Here is a 24,885-nt window from a genome sequence, read left to right on the forward strand (position 1 = left end):
GGGTGGAATGGTGACCCAAGGAGCCACCAGTTGGTTGGGGTATTGATCTATCATCTGTTTTAAGGTACAATGGACTGGACATCCTAGGTTCGGATCCCAAAGCAGGTACCACTGGGTGGAATGGTTGAATGCTGCGTTCAGAATGTTGAGCCTGGCTTATTGGCATTGGCCATGAATCTTTTGAATGATCTTTTTGGATGCATGGTTTTGATATTTATTTTGTTGTGGTAATTATTAAGAACACAGGAGCTATATTGAAATGATCCTATACTGGAACATATGTTAAAATAAATTAACAAGAATTTAAAATCACAAGAAGCAGCTGTCATGTGATCTGAACCAGCGGCTTGTCTTAATGGACTTGAAAACTGCACCACAATGCGGGACACACATGAAACACACTGTTCTATGAATGTTTGTTCAACGAAATACACATCTTTATTTTCTGTAATATTGTCATCTCAATTCTTTGCAAATTATGTTCAAAATCTCAATAAATATATTGTTCTCATAAAAAAAGTAGGAAAACTATCTAATGAGCAAGGCTCAGTACAGACAGTAGCTCATATGCAACAATCTCCAAACATGAACTGAATCGGAATCAATAAATAGAACACTGAATATGGCTATATAAAATGAACATACATCTCAAATATCAATATCACTCACAGAAAGGCCTGCTTTCCAAATGAACTGAGGGAAAACCACAATCCTTTACTTTGAACGGTGAACTTTTTGAATGAGGTTCACCATTTGGTAAACTTGTCCTGAACAGTCTTTGGTCCACACAGAACAGAGCTCCTCTGGTCTCAGAGGAGGATAGCTCATCATCTCAGTTACATTCTGTGGTTTCCTCTCAACGCTACAACGCTAAAGTGATCGGGTTGAACGGGGTACATTTGGTATACATCTGTCGGTGAAACAAAATATAGCAAATAATATCAAATAAAAACAAGAAAGAACCAAGCTAAAAACATGCATGGGCAGAAATACAAACAGAGAGAGAGAGTCGGGAAACCAAGAGCTTGAGCCACAAGACACATGGTAGTCACAAACGTCTATCCTAATCAAGTTCCATGAATTAACCATTTGTGCTAATGTTGCTAATGCTAAGGTTGATGTTTCATCAGAGAAAATAGGATTATAAGATACTCCTTTTGCATATTTCTTTTTTATCAATTTATTTTTGCTTTAATATCAAACCGTGTTGACGGATTCACAATTCTAATAAGTTAAGGGTCATGTGTCAAGTAACGTTTTTTGATTGGCCTTGTAATGAATTCAAAGACATTGTACAGCCCTGATGTAAGCAAACCTGATCTCAACTCAATTCCTCCATGATCATGTCTATGATTTACTACAAACATAAGGAAGGAAACGACAGCTCAGATTACTTTTCTGATCGCTACACTTGAATGCTGGATAAAAACAAATGACTCAAAACAAATACTGACTAAAGAGTCTGAAACGGTTTCCTATATATAACCTATTAAATAATACAAGAATAACTTAGAACACATGTTTGAATAAATAGCATAATACAATATATCAAAAAAATCCATCTGTTCTTTGAAAGATAAAACTTACGCATCCAACAGTTTCAGATAACTGTAGCATATATAGCATATATAATTTCTTTAGAACAGATGCTGATATGGAGAAAATTGAGGTTTTCAAGATGGCGGTGCGCACAGTCGCAGCGGCTCGGAGCTCTCCCCCTAGTATAACTGTGCAGCTGGAGGAGGGCTCTGACAAAATGTCGTTGTCTTGTACAATGACAATAAAGATTCTTTATCTATGTTACAAGGGTTCTGGCCATTGCCATAGTCTAAATCAACTATGGCAATGGGCAATGCTTCAATGAAACATTGACTATTGATGTGTGACATCACATGGATCAGATACTTAGACCATAAGGTTAAAGGGCACAGCCCCTTTGGTTGTAGAACATTTCTGGGCTTAGTCCAAAGTCAACCTTAAGTCAAACTACTAAATGGATGCTTATTATTCTCCCCCATGAAGACGACTATGAGAATAATGTCCCCACTACATTCATCATGTACTTGTTTAAATCACAAATCCATCCCCCAACTCAACAGCAAACACACAACACACACGCACGCGACAACCTTTAGTCAAATGTGAAGTATAGTCTCTTAATGCTGCATGTCAGCGTCGACACTGGTGACCTCACATGGAACAAGCCCCTGTAAGCCAATCAGGCCTTCTGCTAAAACCACATCTCAGCCCAGTGGAGACACTCCACTCACTCCCAGCCGTTGTCCTTGATCATGTGGGCAAGCTCTATGATGAATTTGCCCTCCTTGTATTTCTGACTGCTTTCAAATGCATGCTCCTGCAGAGGAAAACAGAAAGATGAGAGCAAAAAATATACGCCTTTCAGGAACGCAACAAACACATTGCATGGTAAGTACTTGGTTGAATCTGATGGATTTCATGAGACTCCATTTGAAGCCAGTGTCTGTGTGCTATAAGCAATTTCAAATTTCACACCCACTACTAAGTGGCACTGGTAAATGCATAATCATATGATTTTAAACTGGTAAGAAGCATGGAAAATTCACATAGATTGCTAATCCTAATGGCTCCCCCTCCGATACGTCAATTACTTAAAAAATAATTAATAGAAAAGAAAACATATCCAAACATTTTGTCAAATAGACAGACAATAAAGGCAAAAAACATAAAAGTCTTCAGTCTTGTTTTAAAAATGGTCAGAGTTGGGGCAAGTCTTAAATCCTCAGGGAGTTTATTCCAGCTATTTGTTTCATAGTAACTAAATCCTGCTTTCCCATGTTTCATGTTTACTTTGGGATAATTAACAGATTGGTCTCAGAAGATCTTAGTGGTCTAGAAGGCTTATGCAGTGGAATCATATCAGTTAAATATTTTGGGCCTAAACCATGCAGGGATTTATAGGTTAGCAACATGATTTTAAAATCAATTCTCTGACCTACAGGAAGCCAATGTAACGATTTAAGAATTGGTGTAATATGTTCAATTTGTTGGTCTTTGTTAAAACTCTAGCAGCATCATTCTGAACAAGCTGAAGTTTCCTTAAGGGTTTTCTTTGGAGACCTGTAAGGAGACCATTGCAGTAATCAAGCTTACTAGTGACAAAGGCATGTGCACGTTTTTGTAAGTCTTCGGTTGACATTTTATTGTAGCAAATAGCATAGATGCGCCTTGCCCACTGTCCAAAACAAGGACCAACTCCAACCCACTCCACCATCAGGCCAGTGGGCCCGGTGTTACAGCTGTGGTGGGGTCTGTGTTCTTAGTGAACATGTCGATTTGGTATGGGCCGACTTTAGCCAGTACTCTTTAGCTGGATGTCTGGGCTTGTTGACGCAGTGGCTGAGTGCCTAAACCAGAGTCCTGATAACCAACTGAAACTCACGTATTTCCAGCCCAGGGTGGTCTTGCAGCTCTCACAGAAGATGTCCGCCACGGCGTGCAGCCCGGTCAGCAGCAGACGCTCTTCTGCCTGACCACAGCCCACGTTGACACTAGGGAGAGACACCAGCAGAGAGAGAGACACCAGCAGAGAGAGGGAGAGCCACCAGGAGAGAGGGAGACCAGCAGAGAGAGACACCAGGAGAGAGAGAGACACACACCAGGAGAGAGAGAGACACCAGCAGAGAGAGAGACACCAGGAGAGACACCAGCCGAGAGAGAGAGACACCAGGAAGAGAGAGACACCAGCAGAGAGAGAGCAACCAGGAGAGAGAGAGAGACACCAGGAGAGAGAGCAACCAGGAAGAGAGAGAGACACCAGGAGAGAGAGCAACCAGGAAGAGAGAGAGACACCAGCAGAGAGAGAGCAACCAGGAAGAGAGAGAGACACCAGCACAGAGAGAGACACCAGGAGAGAGAGAGACACCAGCAGAGAGAGAGACACCAGGAGACAGAGAGCCACCAGGAGAGAGAGAGACACCAGGAGAGAGAGAGAGACACCAGCAGAGTGAGCAGGGGGCTGCATGGGGCCCTCTGATCACAGGACACTGTTGGTAATAATACATCATATGATAATAATAATAATAATGATAATAATCAGTTTTTTATAGCGCTTTTCTAAGGCATATATATATATATATATATATTCTTCTTAATATTAATACAGTATTAAGTTTAATGCTGACATGTTATCATCTTCAGAAACGCTCTATTAGCCATTTAACACACTACAAATATATATTTCAGCATCAAATGCAAAAGGGGCAAATGGGCATTTATACTACAGTTTACTGAACTACACTACACTATACTGCACTATACTACATTATACTGCACTATAGTGCACTATACTACACTAAACTTTACTACACTACACTAAACTATACTACACTACACTACACTAAACTGTACTATACTGTACTAAACTAAACTAAACTACACTTTTCTACACTACACTATACTATACTGTACTAAACTAAACTACACTTTTCTACACTACACTATACTATACTGTACTAAACTAAACTACACTACACTTTTCTACACTACACTATACTATACGGTACTAAACTAAACTACACTACACTATACTATACTGCAATACACTATGGGTGCAAAATGGAGGCAGAGAGATTAAAGTGCAGTCACCAGTGTAACGGTCCAGGCTGCAGCCTGTTGGAACCTATTTGGTTTGACATCGCCAGACTGTTTCAACTATTGAATAATAACTGATAATAAAGATATCAAGTGTAGGGTGAGGGTGAAATAAAGAGGAACACTTACACAGCATTGAAGAGGTACGCTCTACCTTGACTGCCCTGGAATGACTGAGAGAAAGAGAAACCCAGAGACATGTGTTCAGCAGAGTACATGTGTTACTCTGGACCTCAAACTAAATATCATACCAAGACATTCATCAAAAAAAGAACCACCACAGACCTCCCATCCCGCTGTATATTGATGTGGGAGTTCAGATTCTTTTATTTTAGGCTTGCTGTGTCAGACAAGAACTGGGCATTTGTGGAAAGACGATTATTCTGGACACGACTAAAAGTCAGACCTAGTCACAACCTCTGTGTTACGCAGTTTACACTTACGACATCCCAAGGCATAATGTAATGTAATCCCCACTCATTTCCATCTTGAATAGCAGTGAACAAACATAAAGTAGGCGCAGACACAGCAACAACTCACAACTCTAAACAGCTATGTACAACAATGACCCGCAAAAAAACATGTAAGTAATACCAACACAAAAAACAGGAACGAGTTGTGTTGAAAGGTTTTACGTGATGTTTTGAGATAAAACACTTTGCCACCATTTTGTCAATGGCTCCTTTGAGGACCCGATGAATTGTTTTCGTCTTACGACCTCCCTAAAAGTAAACCATCTAAATATCTAGAGCCAGAAAATGACCACAGTGTATTTACCAACATCAACCTTATTGATGATGGACTTTGTGACATTTTTGGTCACCAAAACACTCTCTGTTGGAGGGAAAACCATGAAGATAAGTGCAGGATGTTTGACCTTTACGGGACCTTTCTCCTAATCATAAAATGAAGCCACGGTCTTTGTTTTGTAAAGTTCTGCGTCCATTTCTATATATGTGTGTGTGTGTGTGTGTGTGTGTGTGTGTGTGTGTGTGTGTGTGTGTGTGTGTGTGTGTGTGTGTGTGCGCGTGCTGATGTATGTAGTGTAAATAATATCTCTACCTTAGTGAAAGCATCTGGTGATCATTGTGTTCACACACAAACACACAAACACACACACACACAAACACACACACACACACACACACACACACACACAGACACACACACACACACACACACACACACACACACACACGCACACACACACAGCACGCCCACTGCAATGAAGTCCCCCCTTGTTCACATTATAATAGCGTATGCAGTGCACACATCTCTGGGTTCAGATTTGCTTTAACTGCCACAGCAGAGCCTTGGCAAGCGGCCAGTGGCCGCGCCGTGAAGAACAGCTAACAGGGACAAACCATGTCCCTGAAGCAGCGCTATGCAGGGAGCCAGCCGACCGTTGAGGCTAGAGCCACGCCTGGACATGTTCTCGGCCTCCTTCCCCACCCATACGTCCTTTGGCCTCTCGTTTGGCCCACGTCCTTCACTGTGTGCAGGACGTGTTTCCATCAAAAATACAGATTGCCCCCTTGAACTTCACAAGAGGCTTGAGAAGACAGCCTTCCAGTGGGGGGGGGGGATACTATTGACCTATTGAAGGATAAATCACCATTGTGTGTTCATTTCTCAACCCCTATAGCCAGGAATACTGCTAACATGGTTATACTCGCAATCCCTTCATGGAGGATGTAGTTTAGAGCCATTCTTGATTATGAGAGGTCTGCATGGAGTTCCAATCCCAAACAACCACATTTAAAAGTTTGTAAAAGCTCCTCAGATGGCCTTCATCAGACAAACCTGCTCACGGTAGGTCCTCTAACGGGCTAGCCTATTCATATATAAATCACTTGTTACTGCATTGGAAGTGTGTTGGAGTATATTTTGGTGAACTGCAGGCATGACGTATGCTTGTCATTCTTGGACGACATCTTAGCGTACACCCATTTTAGCCTTTTATTTTAGAATGATTCATCTGAGGGAAAGTAAAACAAACTGTGACACCAAGCTGAGCTCAGTAGTCGTTACAATTATTATAAGATATCAAAGTACTAACAAATAGCATTCATTAAATTACTAAAGATTATTCTTCATTAAGGGGATACATAAATACATACAGACAACAGAGACGTGAATTTATGTAACATCGTTCAATTTCTTTGCTCGATGTTTAATTTTCTTAATGTTTACCTCTACTGTCCTGATCTTTCTACTGTGACACTCATAATTCCCGTCTGGAACGTTCCATCTTATACACATAATGACCACAACCAACCACATCCTGGTGAGAACAATGAGATGGTCCAGTGACTGCTCCGCTTGTGTGATAACTGTGGAGCAGCAACAGCCTTATAACAGACACCAGCCATGTGGTGAGTGGGTTGGCTTAGCTCAGGAGGTAGAGCAGTTGTCTTGTAACTGAAAGGTTGCTAGTTCGATCCCCAGCTCCTCCTAGCTGAGTGTTGATGTGTCCCTGAGCAAGACACTTAACCCTAACTGCTCCTGACGAGCTGGCTGTCGCCTTGCATGGTTGACTCTGCCGTCGGTGTGTCAATCTGTGTACACGCTTTTATCCAAAGCGACTTTGATGTCGAAGTCGCTTTGGATAAAAGCGTCTGCTAAATGCCCTAATTGTAATCGGTGAGGTCAATACCTTGGATATGAGTTCATCGTGGTTGGCCAGGTGTGCGCGGCAGTGGATACAGCTGTAGGTGCGGTGGCAGCTGGGCAGGTACGCCTGGAAGGTTTTCGAACGTGTCATCACAGTGGAACCTTGGAGGAGATCAGCCGGGGGTCGACCCAAAGGTGGCTGGAGAGTGAGTGGAAGGTGCACACCTGGAGTGACAGAAGAGCTATTTTCAAATATGCTCACTTGTGGAAACAGTATGTGCCGGACAATCACTAATTGACAAATCAATTAATTAATTTCCAATTTTGAGGTCAATGATTCGATTCTGAAGCGATTATCGATGCATCTCGATGCAACAATTTTTTTTATGCACATTTCCATGCGTGATTTTCAAAAATATATACATCTGGGTTTGCTACTCAGAGTTTGCTAATCACTTCCTACTTTTGTGATGATCATTAAAGACAACAGATGAATTAACTTATCGAATATTTCATAAGAGAATAAGCTTTTGTCGCAAATATGACTTTCCATTAACAATGCAATAATCAATGCAGCTTGCATTATAACACAATATGGAAGCATGCAAAAAATAGGTTTCAGTTTTATTTTATTTCTAATCTTTCTTTTCTATGTCATTAAAGGAAAAGCGGCTCTTGAATTAGATGGTGTCTGGCTGTGAGTTTGCGCGCATGCTATGCGTAGGCTGAATCGCAATCGTGTCAAGAAAAATCTGATTGGCCAATACACACTGACGATAAATTCAATAATTCTAAAATTACAAAAATTATCCCTCTCTGGCGAACAGAATGTTGCAGCAGGCAAAAAAAAAAAATCACTAATTGACGAATCAATTAAATTATGAATTACAAAACAAAACTGCAACATGAATCATGGGATAAAGTGCAGTAAAAGGTGTGCATCTGCTGTACACTACTCTTACGTTGCATTATGGGTATTAAGTATAGTGTACCATGTGGGGCACAAGGGGAGAGGAAGCTTGCGTAGCTAATGTGGAGTATCTATCACAGCTCAACCAGAGGGAGGCTGGCTTCATACCTAAGAGTTCAACTCAAACTCCCCCTGAGCTGGCTGTCATATCGACAAAGCATACAAATCCACACCATGTTCATCTCCATGTGAATGCATATTGGTTAACCATTGATTGTAAAGCGACCACAGCAGGGGAACGCAGGGAAAAGGGTAATAAAAACCATAAAGATACACCATAAAAACACATTAGTATGGTTAATTTTTTATTCAAGAAATCTATTTTCTTGAGAGCCAATTAAAGCCTTAGGTCGACAACGTTAACACTATCACAGATTCAGTCCCTAGAAACGCGGCAGACACTTAACTGGGTAGTGTGCTGCAGCCAGTGAGACCTGGCTGTGATCGGTGGCAGAGGACAGGTGGCTGCTGCTGCTGCCAGAACGTTCACCAGTAAAACACTGCTTCACTTCCCCCCACCCTGGACACTGGGACAACTTGCTGACTCAGGGGTCTAACTAGAGGCACAATTGAGATGGGTGGGATGGGGGGTGGAGGGGGGGGTCAAACTGTGAAAGGAAGTGCTGAGGTTAGAACATTATGGGGCAGATGAGAGGGCAAGGGTCAAATGTGCTAACTGACACTGAACAGAGAAAAATAATTCCGTGAGTAGCTGTGTGTGTGTGTGTGTGTGTGTGTGTGTGTGTGTGTGTGTGTGTGTGTGTGTGTGTGTGTGTGTGTGTGTGTGTGTGTGTGTGTGTGTGTGTGTGTGTGTGTGTGTGTGTGGGTGTGTTTGTGTTGATGTCTGTGAACTGACCCATAATCAAAGCATATTGCAGGTATTGCAGGTCAGCCAACCCATGCTTTCAACCCTTTTGATCTTCTCCACTTACAAGTGAAAAAGAAAATAGTTCAATGACTGATAATTATTTCATAAATATGTTCTATATTTGTGAAGACAGAGGCAAATGATATATCCTTGTTTTCTCGATTCAAGTTGAGCAAAAACAAACGTAAACCTTTCCTACCTATGTCACACCAATGACTGAATGTTAGAGCCATGGCTGTCTCTGTAATACTCCTAAATTGAATGGATATATGTATGCAGATAATAGTGTACAGTATGTATTATGTTATTGTTCAGAAGCAGAAATCAAGAAATTTCCCACCGGGACAATGAAATACGTGCACGTCTTGCCCACACATGGACACTCACACAAACACACAAATATGCTTAGCCCAAAATATCCTTTCCCCGGCTAGAGGCCAATAATAATAATCCCAAACCATTCCCACACCCACCCACCCACAAACACACAAAAAAGTACCCCACACACACACACACACACACACACACACACACACACACACACACACACACACACACACACACACACACACACACACACACACACACACACACACACACACACACACTTGATTGTTCCCTGGCGGTTTCCTACCAGTTTTCAAAACAAGTCTTTTACGAGCCAAGCATGGCTAGTAGGCGCCATCAGGCAACCAAAACAATATTATCAACACTTGAGGTGTACTTCTGATCAATAAGTGGAATGTTAAATGGTCATTCATTAGGTATTTAATTTATCACCTTAAGGCGATTGTTCAAAACAAATTATCAGTCATAATTACACATTAATTACCAATTCACCGTAGAGTATTTTAGAGATATGTCTCTCACTTGGTTCTTTCTCTTCCAACAAGCTAAAGAAAGTCAAAGTATCTATTTGCGATAAGAGAAAATAATGTATTTACTCTGGATAAAGTGGTGTTTACTGTGGGAATTGCAGGATATACTTAGGGAAATGAAGTCTGACTCCTACTTCTGACTCCTACTTCTGTTCAGCTGCCAACCATGACTGGGAATAAAAATGACGATCAAAGTCCATTTATTTGGGGGTTTTGGTTGTTTCTGTAGAAGTAGTACTTTGTAGTTACGCAGTCGTACTTAGTTGACAGTGGATATACACGGCATAGGCCAGGCCAACTTGCTTTTAAATGCTGATGTGAAAGAAGCAAGATAAATACAAATAACAGTTCATCATTGTTTCCATTGGGTTTGAACTGGGATTGCAAACATAAATCGCCATGCGGACACTGGCAGATTGTATTATGGGGTCCATAATGCTTACCATGTGGGCAACATTGGAGATTATTGTTTCCATAAAATATTATAAAGGCTGTAAAAACAAAAAACATGCTTAGAAATGTGTTGAACTTGTTGGTTCTGTTCTTCCCCGGTTTTGTTCACAACATTTGGAAATTAAGTATGGATTAAGGGTGTTCCATGATGTTTACTTTTTGCCTCAAAAAGACTGTTTCAACTATACAGATGGATGCCATCACAGAATCTTGACGAGCAAGCTGCAAACAAGCGGACTGTCTGGGTTTCATGAATCCCAATCCGCCGATAATCATTCCGAAGCACTCAGTCAGCATAGACTGGCAGGTGGGAATGGTTAGTGTTTTCCTCTGACTCTTTGAAAAAAACAATAACCCTTTATATGCTCATAGAAAACACAATAAACAGGTCACATATTTTCACAACAGTGGATTGGAAATCCTCAGCATTTCCAATACTGCAGCTAGGAATTGACTTTATTTACAAACTGCGGTAAGGTAGTGTGGGGGTTGTTATGTTTTAAACCACTACCTAAAGCCTGGTACAACCTTCAGGGCTATATCCAGGAATGGATGTTTGCATTTGTGGTATTGGCAAAACACAGTACCTGCACTTAATAACACCATCATATCTGTACCACTTATGTCAATTTCTGCATTAATAGGCTATGTACATTGAAAAAAGTAGGCTAAATTTATTTGTGTAATCATCATTATCAGTATCATTAGACCTACTGCCGTGCAAATAAAAACATGAATTTGATCTTCATTACGACTTTCATCATACTTTTGTCCCATCAGCAGCCTCATCGCCATGCAACAGGCCTGCTTGAGGTGTCACAACATCTCCAGTGAGACGAGGTTCAGAGCTCCAAGAGCCTGAAGCTCCATGATGCACCTCCAAGCATGGGTCTCCAATCATCAGACCCCCTGACATCCCCACATCGAGGATGACACTCCGTGTCGAGCATTGTTGTATAACGCTCCCCTACGAGATCAATAATCCACGCTAGTCGTGTTACTGATAGAAATAGAAAAACAACAAAAAAGGTGATTGGCACGAGATAATTACCTTATATTAAGAAAGACAAAACGTTCCAACAGTTTCGCCTTGCTTGCAAAATTACTCTTTGTTCCGCTGTTGAAATCCTCCATGCAGCTTGCCACGTTAATTCTTAACTGTTAACTTTAGGAATCGATATGAATCTGCAGACGTCAATGGGAAAATCTGCACAACACAGTACCAAGTTGATGTTGTTACGGTTCATCGTCAAGGCTGTTGAGTGGCAGTTATTCGTAGCCAATCAGAATACGGCATAGCAACATCCCTGTGTTCCTGAATCTTAGAAAGAGTTGGAGAAAATGGACCAATCACAGTTCCCGGGAATTTAACGCAAAATGACTTTATTTTCGGTCAATCAAGAAAGGGATCGAAACCTTTGGAATGGTTTCATCATTTGAAAGACCACATCGGTAAATTAATGTTTTCTTAATAGTTAACGTAAATTTCTTATTTAGCAATAATTAAATTTAGCTCGATATAATCATGGGAATATAATTTCAAGAAGAATATCAGTATTGTTGAAGACAAAGAAATATTACTGTAGCTGAGGATCTAGGTGCAACAGAGCCAGATGGTCGTTACCAAAACCCCTAATCTGGATATTAATCTCTTCTCCTCTGACTTTGACCATTTCAATAACAATATCCCCACCTGGTGGCCAACATGTTTGACGTTGTCGAGGTCCTGCACGTCACTATCGCGATAATTGCGCAGTTACCATAGAACGTTCAATACTAAAGAAAACACTTTCTTGAAGTAGAAACATCTAAAAACAGGATTGTGGACCAAAGATGTAATATATATTTGCTCATACACACAGCTGATTGTGAAAAATTGGGGACGTCCACAAGTGATGAACTTGTTCTTGTTGTTCATAATACAATTGGATAGAGTGGCCTTCCGACTGTTTTGTAGTTCATGATCCTGTTTAACAGCATGATTTGAGATGCAAAAAATGGGGGGGGGGGGGGGGGGGGGGGGGCGCGCCTCAGCAGTTGAGGAGCTGGGGTGGAGGAGGGCTGACGGTGGCAGCACGCAGGATCCCTCGCAGCACCTTGTAGGCGGAGAGGGGCTGGTTCTCCTTGGGCGGGTAGCAGGGGCCCCGCTCCGTCTGGTAGGAGTAGGGGAAGCGCAGCACCCACAGGCCGTCCGCCGGCAGCACCAGCTCCGTCCTCTCGGGGTGGAAGACGGGACACGGGAGGGCACCGGGCTGGACCTGGGGGGGGGGGGGAGGCGGACAATCTAAGGTTTGTATTGTTCACTTTCTTATTTTTCCTGGTGAAAGACACGGGATCAATTGGACGTATTGCTTGATAAAGTCGTGGAAAGAAACTGGACTATTCTGAAGGGAAAATTAAAACATGACCTATATTCAGATGTTCTTACAATATTAGACCCGTATCAGAGAGGCGCTCGCGGCAGACCACCCCAGGCCCGAGTGCAGGCACAGCCATCTTACCTGTGGGTTCAGAGTGATCTCTAGGGGAGCGTCGGGAACCAGGATGTAAAGGCGCATCAGCTGGGCGTAATGAGGCTTGAGGCCCCGCCCCTGAGCCGGCGAGGGCACGTAGAGGGGCATGTCTGTGTTGAGGACCCGGCTGGCCGGCTCCTTGGCGCCCCCGGGCCCCAGTACCTTCACGATCTTGTCGGGCCCCGAGCTGAGAAATCGGCGACCCCTGCTGTCCTCGTACTCAAAGCCAACAAAGGCCCTGGCCACGTCGTCCCGTCGCCGGCCCCTCCCCGGGCCCCCCGTGCACCCGCGCTTCCCCACCAGCGACTTGTTGGGGGCGGGCCACGACGACCCGCCTCCGTCCAGCGGCTCGGCCAATCCGGTGTCCTCTTCGGAGCTCCGGGAGCGAATCACCAGGTCCCACGGCAGCAGGAAGGAGGAGCCGGGCAGGAAGCCCGGCTGCTCCAGGCCCGTGTGGCAGTTGTACGACTTGGCCGGCCCCAGCTTGACCAGGGACCAGCTGGAGAACTTGGGGAGGAGCCCCTTGGGGCAGCCCGTGTGGAGCATCCCCGGGAGGTACTCCACGGTGGAGGGCTGCCGGTCCACCAGGCTGGGCCTCTTGGCGGAGACGTCGCTCCCGTCCGCCTCCCCGTACGGCCCCATGCTGTCCGTGGACTGCCCCAGGCTGAGCGCCAGGCTCAGGCCGGTGCAGTCTACGGGGGTGTGGCTGTGGGCCGCGCTGCCGGAGGCGGCCGTGGCCGGCTGTGGGTCCTTCAGCTTCTCCCCCTGGCTGGGCGGCGCGGAGCCGTCGGACCCGGGGCACGGCGCCTCCACGCAGGCGGAGGCGGGGGCCGGCGCAGGGTCCTGAGTGCTGGGCTCAAAGACGGGGAAGTCCACCCGCTCCAGCTTGGCGCAGCACTTGTCCTCCACCATCTGAAATACAGGGTGGAACTGTTACTTTATTGGCCCTTCCTCTTCTCTTTCACTTCAACTACAGAGAGCTCTCACACTGTGGGTTGCATTATTTCCAACTCATTGATTTAGTTTTCTGTTCCAAATCAGGCCTTGAGCTCAAATATGTAGTTGTGTTTAAAACTAAATATTGGATCGTATCCCCTTGTTGTTGTGTGATGGAGAACTCAAATTATTGGGATCAAGGAAACAATATAGAGGTCCAGGAATGTTTAAAAAAAAAGTTAACCAAAGAGTGATGTGCACTGACCAGAAAGAAGTCATAGTTGGCGGACTGGATATCAAACGGGTCCTCGCGGGGCGCTTGCTTCCGGCCACAGTTGCAGGCGTTGGTGGAGCGCCCCCGGCTGTTGTGGTGGAGGACCGGGGGGTTGTGGTCCATGTCGGGCTTCTCACCTACAAACACATCAGATCACCTTGTTGAATGAAAAGATGGGGCTTAAAACGCGGCGTAATTTGTCTTTAGCAGAAGAAACCGAATTGAACCAAACGGCTGTGAGGGTTTCACCTGGCTGTGGCAGCAGGTGGAACTTGTGAACACAATGTTGGTCCGTGAGACTTCGCTCTTCACACAGCTGGTGCCCGTTGCTCCAGAACTTGTAGCAGTCCTCGTGGAGCTGCAGGGCGTAGCGCTGGAACGCGACGCCTCGGGCGTGTTGGCTGTAGACGCGCAGTGCCTGGGCCAGTTGGTTCTTGTGGACCGTGGTTGTGTAGTTGTGCGGCAGGTTCGACTGGTAGGCGCTGTGGGCCAGCGGCAGGGCTTTCTGGCAGCGGTTCTCAGAAAACTTTGCATCCGCATCGAGGAAGCCTTCCAAAACTTTCAGCTGGCTTTGCACTTTGAGAGCAAATTCTGCGCTGTCCTCCTCCGTGTTGTGTATGAGAACCTGGTGCAGTTTGCACGCCACCTGGACCCACTTGGCGTAGGTCGGGAGCTCAAAGTGCGAAGGCTGTGGGTTGCGTCCAACACTGTCGTCAAAACCTTTTTTAGTTAATACTAGATCTATGTGCTGCCAAAGGAAATCTTTCAAACTGCAGTCCACCAGCTGCCCACTTACCCCGCTGTAGTCGACATTAGTGTGGGGCAGTCTGGCCAACCGACGGATCTGTTGGTACCGTCTGGGTCCCGTCATTGAGGAGTTTGAATCTTGTTCACGCAAGGCGCAGCTGGATCGCAGGTGTCCAAGCAACGCACCCAACGGGTCTTCAGCTGGCCCCGGGACCACGTACACAAACGCTTGGTTGGCGGGTACGCTGAACAAACAGTTGCTGCTCTGATTAGTGAGGACACGGCTTTTGCGGAAAATGCGATAAATTTGGTCCTCCAAGGCGTGCTGGAGCCGCCTCCTCGGAGAATGCTTTTTGGGCTTGTCTGAGGTTCCTGCCGAATCAGTTCCCGTCGGTACTTTTAACGCTCCGTTAATCTGAAACACAAAAAGCAGCCGAGGGGGGCAAGGGCGACAGTTGAGCTTCCACTCCTTGGAGACCTGGGTGTCTTTGACAGCAGCCCGGATCAGCGGGAGGACCTTCTGCCGCAGAGCGTCCAGGGCGCGGAACAGCCGGTCATAAGTGACGTCGAAGGCGCAGTTGGGCTGGACCAGGATGAGGACATGGCAGAGGGAGAACAGGTAGAGGAGGTGCAGACAGTGCTGTTTATCCATGCCCTTCCAGAGGTCCTGGGCGTCGGAGTGCCCGAGCTCCATGCTGAGAGTCTCGCATGCACGGAGGAGTTGCCGGTTGTCGTAGACTGAAGTGAGCACCAGATACAACACCCGGTTCTCCTGGCTGTAGACAGCCTGGATGAGGCTTCCGTTCTCCGAGTTATTCTCCTCGACTCCTCCGAACAGAGAGAAGATGTGTTTGTCTGCTAGCGTGTTTATCAGGGATTCTTTAAGGACCCCCATTTGCATCGCGCTTTTACCAAATATACCGAGTACACAGAGACCTTCGTCTTTATATAATGTGTCCTCTAATATCACGGACTGTACGAGTGCTTCGATACCAATAGAAAATGCCATTTTGGCCTACACCACCTGAACTCAAAACATAGAAACACAGCGCACACCGACACTACTTCCGGATCCGTCCTCTAAAAATGTCCGTGTACAACACAGTCTATCCCTGAATAGTTCCTAATATAAAATAGTCCGGCCTGATGTTCTTCTGAATCCCAGAGCTAAATGTAGTGATTTTGGAAAACGGAACGAAAATGTAATATTACCTTTATTGGGGATGTAGGAGCCAATTCCTTTTTTTCATTTAGTTGCCGTTTTCTGTGTGTGTGTGTGTGTGTGTGTGTGTGTGTGTGTGTGTGTGTGTGTGTGTGTGTGTGTGTGTGTGTGTGTGTGTGATATATTAATTGATGACTAATTTATTGATTGGCGCCTGCTGTGTGTGTCCTACAGGATGTCCTTCTCCTCAAGAGGAAAGGACCTGTGGCCTTGGCGGGGCTGGCTGGAAAAGCATACTGTTTTAGACCTTGCACATGTCATGTTATGATTTCAACAATAATTTTTACTTTGAATTTGTTTGAATTAGAATTAGAAGCGACTCATGAATAAATTAAGACATTTTTTATCCAAATCTCGACATTCCTTTTTTTTGTGCAAGACATCAAGCGTCTATCATATAACAGCACCAGAGTGATCTACACCAGGAACAAGGACAAGGAAATCGTAGTCACTTATACTTAGACACGTATTTTGAAACTCCAAAACCACTACCACTTTTTCAATGAGGCAGAGGAGAGCTGAGAACATGTTTTTTCTCCAGCCCTGTCATTCACTGACAAACGTTGGCCGGATAGCAAAAGTTGCTTAAAGGTGACATATTATACTACCAGGAGTGGTGGTAAATATGTTGGGTTAAATAGGATCCCATAAAAGATGATATTAAAGATCCCATATCATGATTTTTTAGGGCTTATAATTACATTTTGGGGTACTACTAGAAATTATGGTAATATGCCTGTGCTGTATTTTAGAAATAAGGCTTATTAATATCACACGTTCATTTCTCCAGGTGGCTTGGTCTGCTGTGAATGATCAGCACGACCACTATGTTGCGATTGGTCGATCGTAGCCGGGAGGCGTGGCATCTGCATTTCAGCACCACCCACTGCACGAGCTGTTTCACGTAGGAATGCTGGTGTCCGAGGCATCTGGAACACACCATAAAGGCGCGTTCATGGTTGCGCGTTCACGGCGCGTTGAACACTCTTATTTCGGAAGTCGAGATTTACGTAAAGACACGTAAGAGCGTCCGAACCTCCGAGCTGTTTTGAAGGTGTCGTGAATAAAACCAACGGGCTATTACTTTATTAAATTCGAGAGGCTGAGAACAAGGACTAGGATTGAATGATCAAGGCTTTATTGATCACTGCACAGAGTAACAACATCAGCATTATGTACAAAAGGGTCACATATTGAACATTATAGTTACATGAAGTGACATATTATGCATTACAGTTATATGAAGTGAAGCCTTTCATTAAAATCTAATCATCGCCTTGTTTATTAACCTGATCTTAAATCACCATGACTTGCCACATGTGTTTAAGAGATGAGCCCTGAAAGCAATATTAATTTCAACAGTAAAATATGCACTTGTAATAGTTATCAATGCCACTTTATTTGTCATACAGTCATGATCATAAAGCTGGTAGTGTCTGATTTAATCCGGGGTATGGAGTTAATTTAACGTCTAAATTGAAGCCTACAGAATAAACATTATAAAGCCATAAGATAGGAGAAACCACAGGGGGTAGCAGATGTCTCTGTAAGGGGCCATTTATGGCGTCTGGGGGTTCATCTGAATGCAGGCAAGGGGAGGCCTGGAGATCTCGATACAGTGTTTAACTTTTGGCTCCATTGTAACAATATTTATCTTATATTCATGCATACTTTAAGTTAACCTTACTTATACTTATTATCTAAGTGAACTAAAAAATAGACTGATGTCATTGACTACAGAGGGATGTCTGGCTGAGTGTTTGCCGGTCAACCCAGGACAACTGAGGTGTTGATGGAGAACAAAAGAAAAGGGCCCGGAGCCTGCCCCTTCCTGCTGATGTGTTTCTTTCTATACCAATATTCCAACAGTTTAGCTGAGAAGCCTCCAATATTTTCCACCATAAAAGCGGCATAAAGCAAAGGAAAGGGCCGAAAAGCATGACATCACCCCTTAAGGTGAACGACATTTCTAGGGTTGACACCTCAAATGTCATTTTAAGGCTATATAGAATAAATATTCTAAATATTTCTTACTTGAATATTATTTTTTGTTGTTGTTAAGGATGATATAGGCCTGCATTGTATCGGTAGAGAAATGGTGAACGCTTCTCCTCATGTTATATGTGTGAATTTATTCTGCTGATTCCTATGGAGAATCCAGTCCAGTACAATTGCAAGAAAGATAAATCGGGATATATGACGATTTTTGGTCACGCAAAAGTGCTTTATAATAGTTCCTCTGGAATGTATAAGGCCTCCATTTGTTTGCAGTTTTTGCTTTCTAATCTTGCCATTGTATTAGATGATGAACTGGCTTATCTCTGTTGCAAAGTGCTTTATTGGCTACGTTAGAGTGCATTCAATAACATGAAGAAACATGTCTGGCTGATCCATGACCCAGATACATGTAGGCCTATAGCCTTCTTCACTCAGGACTGATACAATGTAGGCATATCCCTACATGTGTGTTAATGAAAACTCTCTCCATCACACAGACTAATTTATGCCCAATTATATAATTATAAATGCTATATTCTAGCTTATACAATTATTTCAGATATGCTTTTATGGTCACTTCAACTAAGTGCACTACATGAAGACAGTCGTTTGTGTGTTTCTTATGGGTCTATAGGCCTAGCAACTACCGAGACATATAGGCCTATACAATTTAATAATAATAATAATAATAATAAATGAAATTTATATAGCGCTTAATATGGTACTCTAAGACGCTTAATTTAGTAGGCAGAAATAGCCACCAGCTCATGCTGTTCACTTGAGATTCATTTTGAGATGTCTTAAGATCGATTATCTTAGAGGGGAACGCATATGTGTATGTGGCTTTACATACAAATGATCTCCTCCTCCGTACATTTATACAATCAGACGCGCCCCGGGTGTGTTCCAACCCACTGCGTTCAGTCACCCAGCGCTCGAGACGTCAGCCAATCGTCTATCGCTCGCCTATGTACGTGCGCGTTCACGAGTGTAGCACCTAAAGGAGGCTATTTTTTCTCTAGCCTCCGTCACAGTCGAACCGCCCACCCACCCTTCTATGAGTGACCGAGCGTTCTATGTTTGCGCGCGCGCTCACACACACCCGGGGCCGAGCGGGAAAAGCGTCCAGCAGCTCGCGACCTGAAGTACTCCAGTAGTCCTGTGTTTGGCGGGCTTGTTCTCCTGTGTGTCCGGGAATGAGAAGAGATGGCCGGGTCTGCAGCAGAAGAAAAAACCTTCCGGAGGTTCCTGGAGCTCTTCCTCCGGGAAATGAGGCCACCTCTCCGGGAAAGCGACCCGCCGCCGATGCGCCCCGTGACGGACCTAGTCTCCGATGAGGAGGTGGAGGGGGAGTGCCTCGACCTGTGTCTCCAACACCTCTACAAATAGTTGAGTGGCTTCTTTTTTTTCTCTTACACATGGAGGCGACGGCTTTCGTGAGTTGAATGGTGTTCATTTTAAAAAACATGGCTACTTTTCGTTATCAGGTGTGAGAGAGAGAGAGAGAGAGAGAGAGAGAGAGAGAGAGAGAGAGAGAGAGAGAGAGAGAGAGAGAGAGAGAGAGAGAGAGAGAGAGAGAGAGAGAGAGAGAGAGAGAGAGAGAGAGAGAGAGAGAGAGAGAGAGAGAGAGAGAGAGAGAATGTTTTAATTTTGTTGGATCTTCAATTAAAGTTACCATGGATAATTCATCTTTTAATTAGACCTCGGCTGAACGACCAAGACTCTCTTCTAGTGTTTATAGACCCAGAGTAGAATAGTATAATCGGACCCCATTAGGGATCTGAAGATACTGTCAGCTACAATACAGCCTTATAAGTGTCCTCATGCATCATGACACACAGGAAATGTCCTGATGTATAGGTCCCAACACAGATGTAAAAACCAATGCCGTGTTGTGAATAAAAAAAGGGGGAAAAAGAGGAAGAGGAAACATAAAGACACTGGAGGGTATACCCTCTCGTTTGAGTTAGAACCATGTTGTATCGAACCATCTTCCATAACGATGCTCGTCCTTGCTCAGGTCGAGTGGCCCATTAAACAAACTCCCATTAGAGAAACTCCCGGTCTCTCCGTGAGGACGTCACTGCTCTCATTGACGCCGGGGTAGGGAGCCGTCACTGGGGTCTGTCATCCCGGGTTATCGCTCCCTGCACGGTCTTAAAATAGACCGTGTTGTTCCTTACACCAGACTGTACCAAGGGGCTCTACCCCTACAGGTACATACGCTGGGATCAGCCCAGTCATTTAATCGGAGGTGATGTGGATATTGGCACGAATTCCCACACTAATAGCTTTAACCGAAAGTCGTGCGGTTCGCCGAGGCGGAAAAAGGAGAGCCATCTGCGGCGCACTCGGAGACGAATTATTAACGACTATGAGCCGCAGCATGCATCATTTATAACTCGATCTGCACGGATAACAGTCACAACGGACGACTGAAGGGGGGGATACATACAGGCGTCCGAAACGATCGGACGCCTGTATGTTTTAGGGTCTATAGGCAATTAAACATACCTTAAACGTAAAGTGGAATGAATTGAATTACAAGGCCACAGTGCACATCTAGGCTACACCAGTCCTACGGGAAGTCCCCACGGGGAGTGGGGGAGAGACTAACCCACTCTCCGTGAATCATGATGGACCGCATCACACTCCTGCAGGAGGCCGACTGAAGGGCTGTATTAGCCGCGATGGCAGCGGTATAAAGTCGCTCCGTTCGCTCCGTACAGCGCGGTGGGGTTAGGGGAGTGTGCAACTCACGGAGTGGAGTACGTAGGCGTGACACCCCCGGTGCAGGGAAACGAAGAATCGTGAGAATTCAATTTATAGTGTGACGTAAGCGTTCTGCCCCCATAAGGATACCCTGTTCCGTCGACACGACGAGCGCGAGCTGTAGCCTCGAGTAAAGGAACATCGTGTCTCAATCATTAGGGATTTCACATGGTTCATATTGGAGAACCAACACCTCGACATACCTATGTTAAACACCGCACAATCTAGTCTGTTAGCAAAGATACATGTAAAAACACTCTCCCACAGCCATCCCCCACACACACGTACACACACAATAAAATATATTTATAGAACTGCATAACATTTTTATTCCTCCAAGAGAATTAAGCGACTAGGTTGAAGAGGAATTTAACGGTACAGTGTGTGGAGGTGCAGAGGTGGAGAGGTGGATGGGGAAGGATGAGAGTCATTTGCTGTTACTCAAATGGATGGGTGGCGTGTTCTGGACTGGAATGGCAGGCTGGCTGCGATGAGGGATGGCTAGGGTGGATGTGGACTACAGCTGGTGGTGACAGAGAGAGGCAGATATCTCCTCATGTAGACAGGAGGAGACGGGGGGGGGGGGATTGGATCCTCTGCTCTCCGCCATGCATTTTCCAAGAGGAAGATCAGGAGAGAACCTGAATCTCCAGAGAGGTCTGATGTGTCTAACTTGCAATTTAATTCATTGCATTGCATTAACGCATGTTTTATAAATTGTCACTATAGCTGTATAGCGTACGTGTATATATATATATGTATCTTAAATTGTAGTTAGCGCCAATTCAGGAAAGAGGCTTATACGGAACATCCTATGTCAAACGAAAGCTGCTGTTGGTAAGATTACAGAGTTGCAAAGAGAGAGAGAGAGAGACGAAAAATATAAGAAGAGCGCAAGGTTTTGAAACTAAATCTAGATAAATGTCCCCACACCGTCTGCAGCCTCCAACAGTCAATCTGTCTATCATTGAAAGTTTTGCATTTCACACAACTGTCATTGAGAGACAAAATTAATTCCTGGGCCAATCAGGGAAGAGATGAACCTCAACCAAATGTAAATGACCTCAAACAGAGACAGACAACCACAACAGTTCTATGTGACGTTGAGAAACCCTGAACACAGTTTGAATCCCTCCGTCCTAGTTCAACCATGAAGAGCTGGACGCTCCTGGGTTGGATCTTATCCTTAGCAGTATTTATTTTATTTACACAGGCTACAACCTGCTATCCTCGGGACAACATCCAGACACTCAAGTTTGAGTTTCGCAATGAATTTCAGTCAAGCTTGGCTTGTCAGCCATTGATTTCCACATATGGGAGTGGCCTTTGTGTTGAACGACACTCTCCAGCCAATCAAAGTGACGCAGTCACTCTTTTTGCTCTTGCCGAATCCGGGCGGATGACGCAAAAATATATTAATTTGTGATAAACCTGCTTTGCAAATGTCTCTTTCTGGGATACGACAGTTTGATTGCTCTGTGCTTTGTATGCCTCCCTCGGGCGGGGTGGCCAGGAATTTGTTCTATAGTTCTGCCGACTGCGGAGCTCCGTGTCCGTCACCAACTGACGCCCCCTGGAGCTGCTTGGTCTTTTCACTTTTTCAATTGTGGAAAATCCCTCAATGGGCTTGAGGCCCAGCTCTCAAGGTTTAGTCCAATGGGAAGGGACAAATTATAAACTCTTTAGTAGTCATGACTTGGTGCTCCTCCTTATCCATAGGTGCTGACGTGGTAAAGGACCTCCCTCATGATGATAGGCGGTGACATAGTAAAGGACCTCCTCCTTCATGATGATAGGTGGTGACGTAATAAAGGACCTCCTCCTTCATGATGATAGGTGGTGACGTAGTAAAGGACCTCCTCCTTCATGATGAACAGCGGTGACGTAGTAAAGGACCTCCTCCTTCATGATGATCGGCGGTGACGTAGTGAAGGACCTCCTTCATGATGAACAGCGGTGACGTAGTAAAGGACCTCCTCCTTCATGATGATAGGCGGTGACGTAGTAAAGGACCTCCTTCATGATGATAGGCGGTGACGTTGTAAAGGACCTCCTTCATGATGATAGGCGGTGACGTAGTAAAGGACCTCCTTCATGATGATAGCCGTGGTGACGTAGTAAAGGACCTCCTTCATGATGATAGGCGGTGACGTAGTAAAGGACCTCCTTCATGATGATAGGCGGTGACGTAGTAAAGGACCTCCATCATGATGATAGCCGCGATGACATGAATCAGGAAATTTCTATCGTCCAAGTTGATTTCTCCACCCACCATGTTTCTTAATTATCTTCTATGCAAAGTGTCAAGCAAAATATTCAATATTTGTATTGCACCCATCCCAATATTCCTACGTCTTGCTTGTTGCACAAAGTGCTTGATTCAAAGCACATTGAATCTATTTTTGTACCGAACCTTCACTGGAACCCTGCAGTGTCCAAGTAGAGCATAATGTCCTGAGAACTGGACAAAGAAACCAGCCACTAGACGGATACAACAGAAAGAAAAAGCACTGTATAGCTATACAGTTCCCTTACATATGGATTCAAAAGGCTACACAGACACATTCTTTCTCACATTGAGGTCTATACCATTATGGACGTGCAGAACTCCACTGTGCTGGCCTCATTCTGGAATCTAAAATAAGGTGCATAAATGGTGCTGGGAACGACCACTGGAAATGGAAGAGCAATGAGTCAAATATAAGTCTAGTGTCACCATGTTGACATCAACGCTAGTTTGTGTTATGCATACATGGTTTGAAAACAATCAACAGCAGATTTACCCCAACAAATATTGAATACGCTCTTTACAGTTTTTAATGATATGTTACCATGAGCTCATTAAATAACAGCCAGACAATAAAAAAATATAGAAAATAACATCATTACATAATGTGGATGTCAAATCAAAATTGTATTGTCTAATACCATACCAAACATCTGCCATATATGCCAGCAATGTGAAGTTATTCACATGTAGGTCATTATTGAGATGAAATGATAACAAACCTCATTCACCGTGCAGACATCTTTGTTCCAATTTGGTTCTAATCACAAGCTGGATCCTGGTCTTCTATGAATATGACTTTGGTTTAATATATTCACTATACAGTATACGCATGAAGCCATTTCTGTTTGTTGAACATTAAAATGGGAGTTTTTCCATCCATACCGTGACTTTGCATTGAATCCTGTGATCTCGGTGATTGGGCCAACATGTCATCAGATTGTCTCTGGGTTGGGGAGCTCATAGCAGGCCGGGGAGCGGTGGAGTAGCATCCTCTGGAATATCATTACGTGTTTCGATATGTTTAGTGGATTGTGTGTGTGTGTGTGTCCATTTATTAATTATGCATAATAGTAAAAAGACAGTGGCTGGGTGGATGGGTGTGTGCGTCTTAATCTCTCTGTAGAGAGTGTGCTTGCGTTGTTTTAAACGATGCTGACGCTCAATGAGAGTGTTGAAGCCTCCATGCGGGCGAGGGGGGATGCCTCGCCTCGTTGTCATGGAGACAGAGCCTTATGGACTGTAGGAACACAAACACTATTTTTAGTGGGGGAGTGACCACCACACAGCCCTCTGAAACTGCCTCGTTAATAAGACCATACAGTATATATATAATGAGAGGGAATGAGAGAAGCTATCAGATGTTAATATATACAAGATATGTGGATCATCCACAATTAAACCCAACTACACCTGACTGCAAAGTCCATTATTTAGGGTCAGCACACAGGGTCAAAACAAGCACACGCACACGCACAAAGGTAATCCATCATGCCGCATCTAGTTTCACTTACCTTAAAGTATACTATTACGATTCAGTCTGTCACTGCACAAACACATCGTCATCATTAAATCTATCATGATCTTTGTTTCGGTGTCCGGACAGGATGTCTACCTGCATCGGCTATGATATAATTTTCAGGAACGCCGACTCGTGATTGGTCGAAATACCCTTTGAGCTTGTCTGGATTCAGGATCTGGTTCCTCTACCTCTACTGCAGA

At 44.4% G+C, this 24,885-nt stretch overlaps 3 protein-coding genes and 1 long non-coding RNA gene across 4 annotated transcripts in view; 2 read left to right on the forward strand and 2 right to left on the reverse strand.

Moving 5' to 3' along the window:
• Positions 1–415: 415 nt before the first annotated feature.
• On the reverse strand, positions 416–11,670 carry LOC115547478 (protein yippee-like 1). The gene is made up of 5 exons (XM_030361723.1): positions 11,466–11,670; positions 7,289–7,470; positions 4,762–4,805; positions 3,422–3,530; positions 416–2,356 (listed from the first exon to the last, which is right to left on the reverse strand). The coding sequence occupies exons 2-5, from the start codon at positions 7,394–7,396 to the stop codon at positions 2,267–2,269; spliced, it is 351 nt and encodes a 116-aa protein (XP_030217583.1). The 5' UTR covers positions 7,397–7,470; positions 11,466–11,670; the 3' UTR covers positions 416–2,266.
• smg8 (SMG8 nonsense mediated mRNA decay factor) lies at positions 10,252–15,983 on the reverse strand. Its single transcript, XM_030361722.1, has 4 exons — positions 14,387–15,983; positions 14,129–14,274; positions 12,916–13,839; positions 10,252–12,672 (listed from the first exon to the last, which is right to left on the reverse strand). The coding sequence occupies exons 1-4, from the start codon at positions 15,891–15,893 to the stop codon at positions 12,445–12,447; spliced, it is 2,805 nt and encodes a 934-aa protein (XP_030217582.1). The 5' UTR covers positions 15,894–15,983; the 3' UTR covers positions 10,252–12,444.
• Positions 15,283–16,451, forward strand: LOC115547479 (uncharacterized). Its single transcript, XR_003977375.1, has 2 exons — positions 15,283–15,503; positions 16,281–16,451. It is a non-coding gene; the product is annotated as an uncharacterized LOC115547479 (long non-coding RNA).
• A 2,669-nt stretch (positions 16,452–19,120) lies between these two features.
• ppm1e (protein phosphatase, Mg2+/Mn2+ dependent, 1E) overlaps positions 19,121–24,885 on the forward strand; it is a 36,492-nt gene continuing 30,727 nt past the window's right edge. Inside the window, exon 1 of the mRNA XM_030360785.1 lies at positions 19,121–19,492. Within this exon, the coding sequence (XP_030216645.1) occupies positions 19,311–19,492 (182 nt within the window). The 5' untranslated portion in view covers positions 19,121–19,310. The remainder of the gene's footprint in view (positions 19,493–24,885) is intronic.

This window comes from Gadus morhua, chromosome 7 (genome assembly GCF_902167405.1).
Source record: "Gadus morhua chromosome 7, gadMor3.0, whole genome shotgun sequence".
NCBI classification, from domain to species: Eukaryota; Metazoa; Chordata; class Actinopteri; order Gadiformes; family Gadidae; genus Gadus; species Gadus morhua.

Bases quoted from the DNA above. Each gene is read 5' to 3' on its own strand.
- smg8 (XM_030361722.1), bottom strand. From the start codon at position 15,893: ATGGCATTTTCTATTGGTATCGAAGCACTCGTACAGTCCGTGATATTA. The intron at 13,840-14,128 runs GTCAGTGCACAT...CCTGTATTTCAG, and splicing joins CCAACTATGACTTCTTTCTG to ATGGTGGAGGACAAGTGCTG. The intron at 12,673-12,915 runs GTAAGATGGCTG...CCCCCCCCCCAG, and splicing joins AGATCACTCTGAACCCACAG to GTCCAGCCCGGTGCCCTCCC.
- LOC115547478 (XM_030361723.1), bottom strand. From the start codon at position 7,396: ATGACACGTTCGAAAACCTTCCAGGCGTACCTGCCCAGCTGCCACCGC. The intron at 4,806-7,288 runs GTATTGACCTCA...TCTTTCTCTCAG, and splicing joins ACGATGAACTCATATCCAAG to TCATTCCAGGGCAGTCAAGG. The intron at 3,531-4,761 runs GTAAGTGTTCCT...GTCTCTCCCTAG, and splicing joins GCGTACCTCTTCAATGCTGT to TGTCAACGTGGGCTGTGGTC.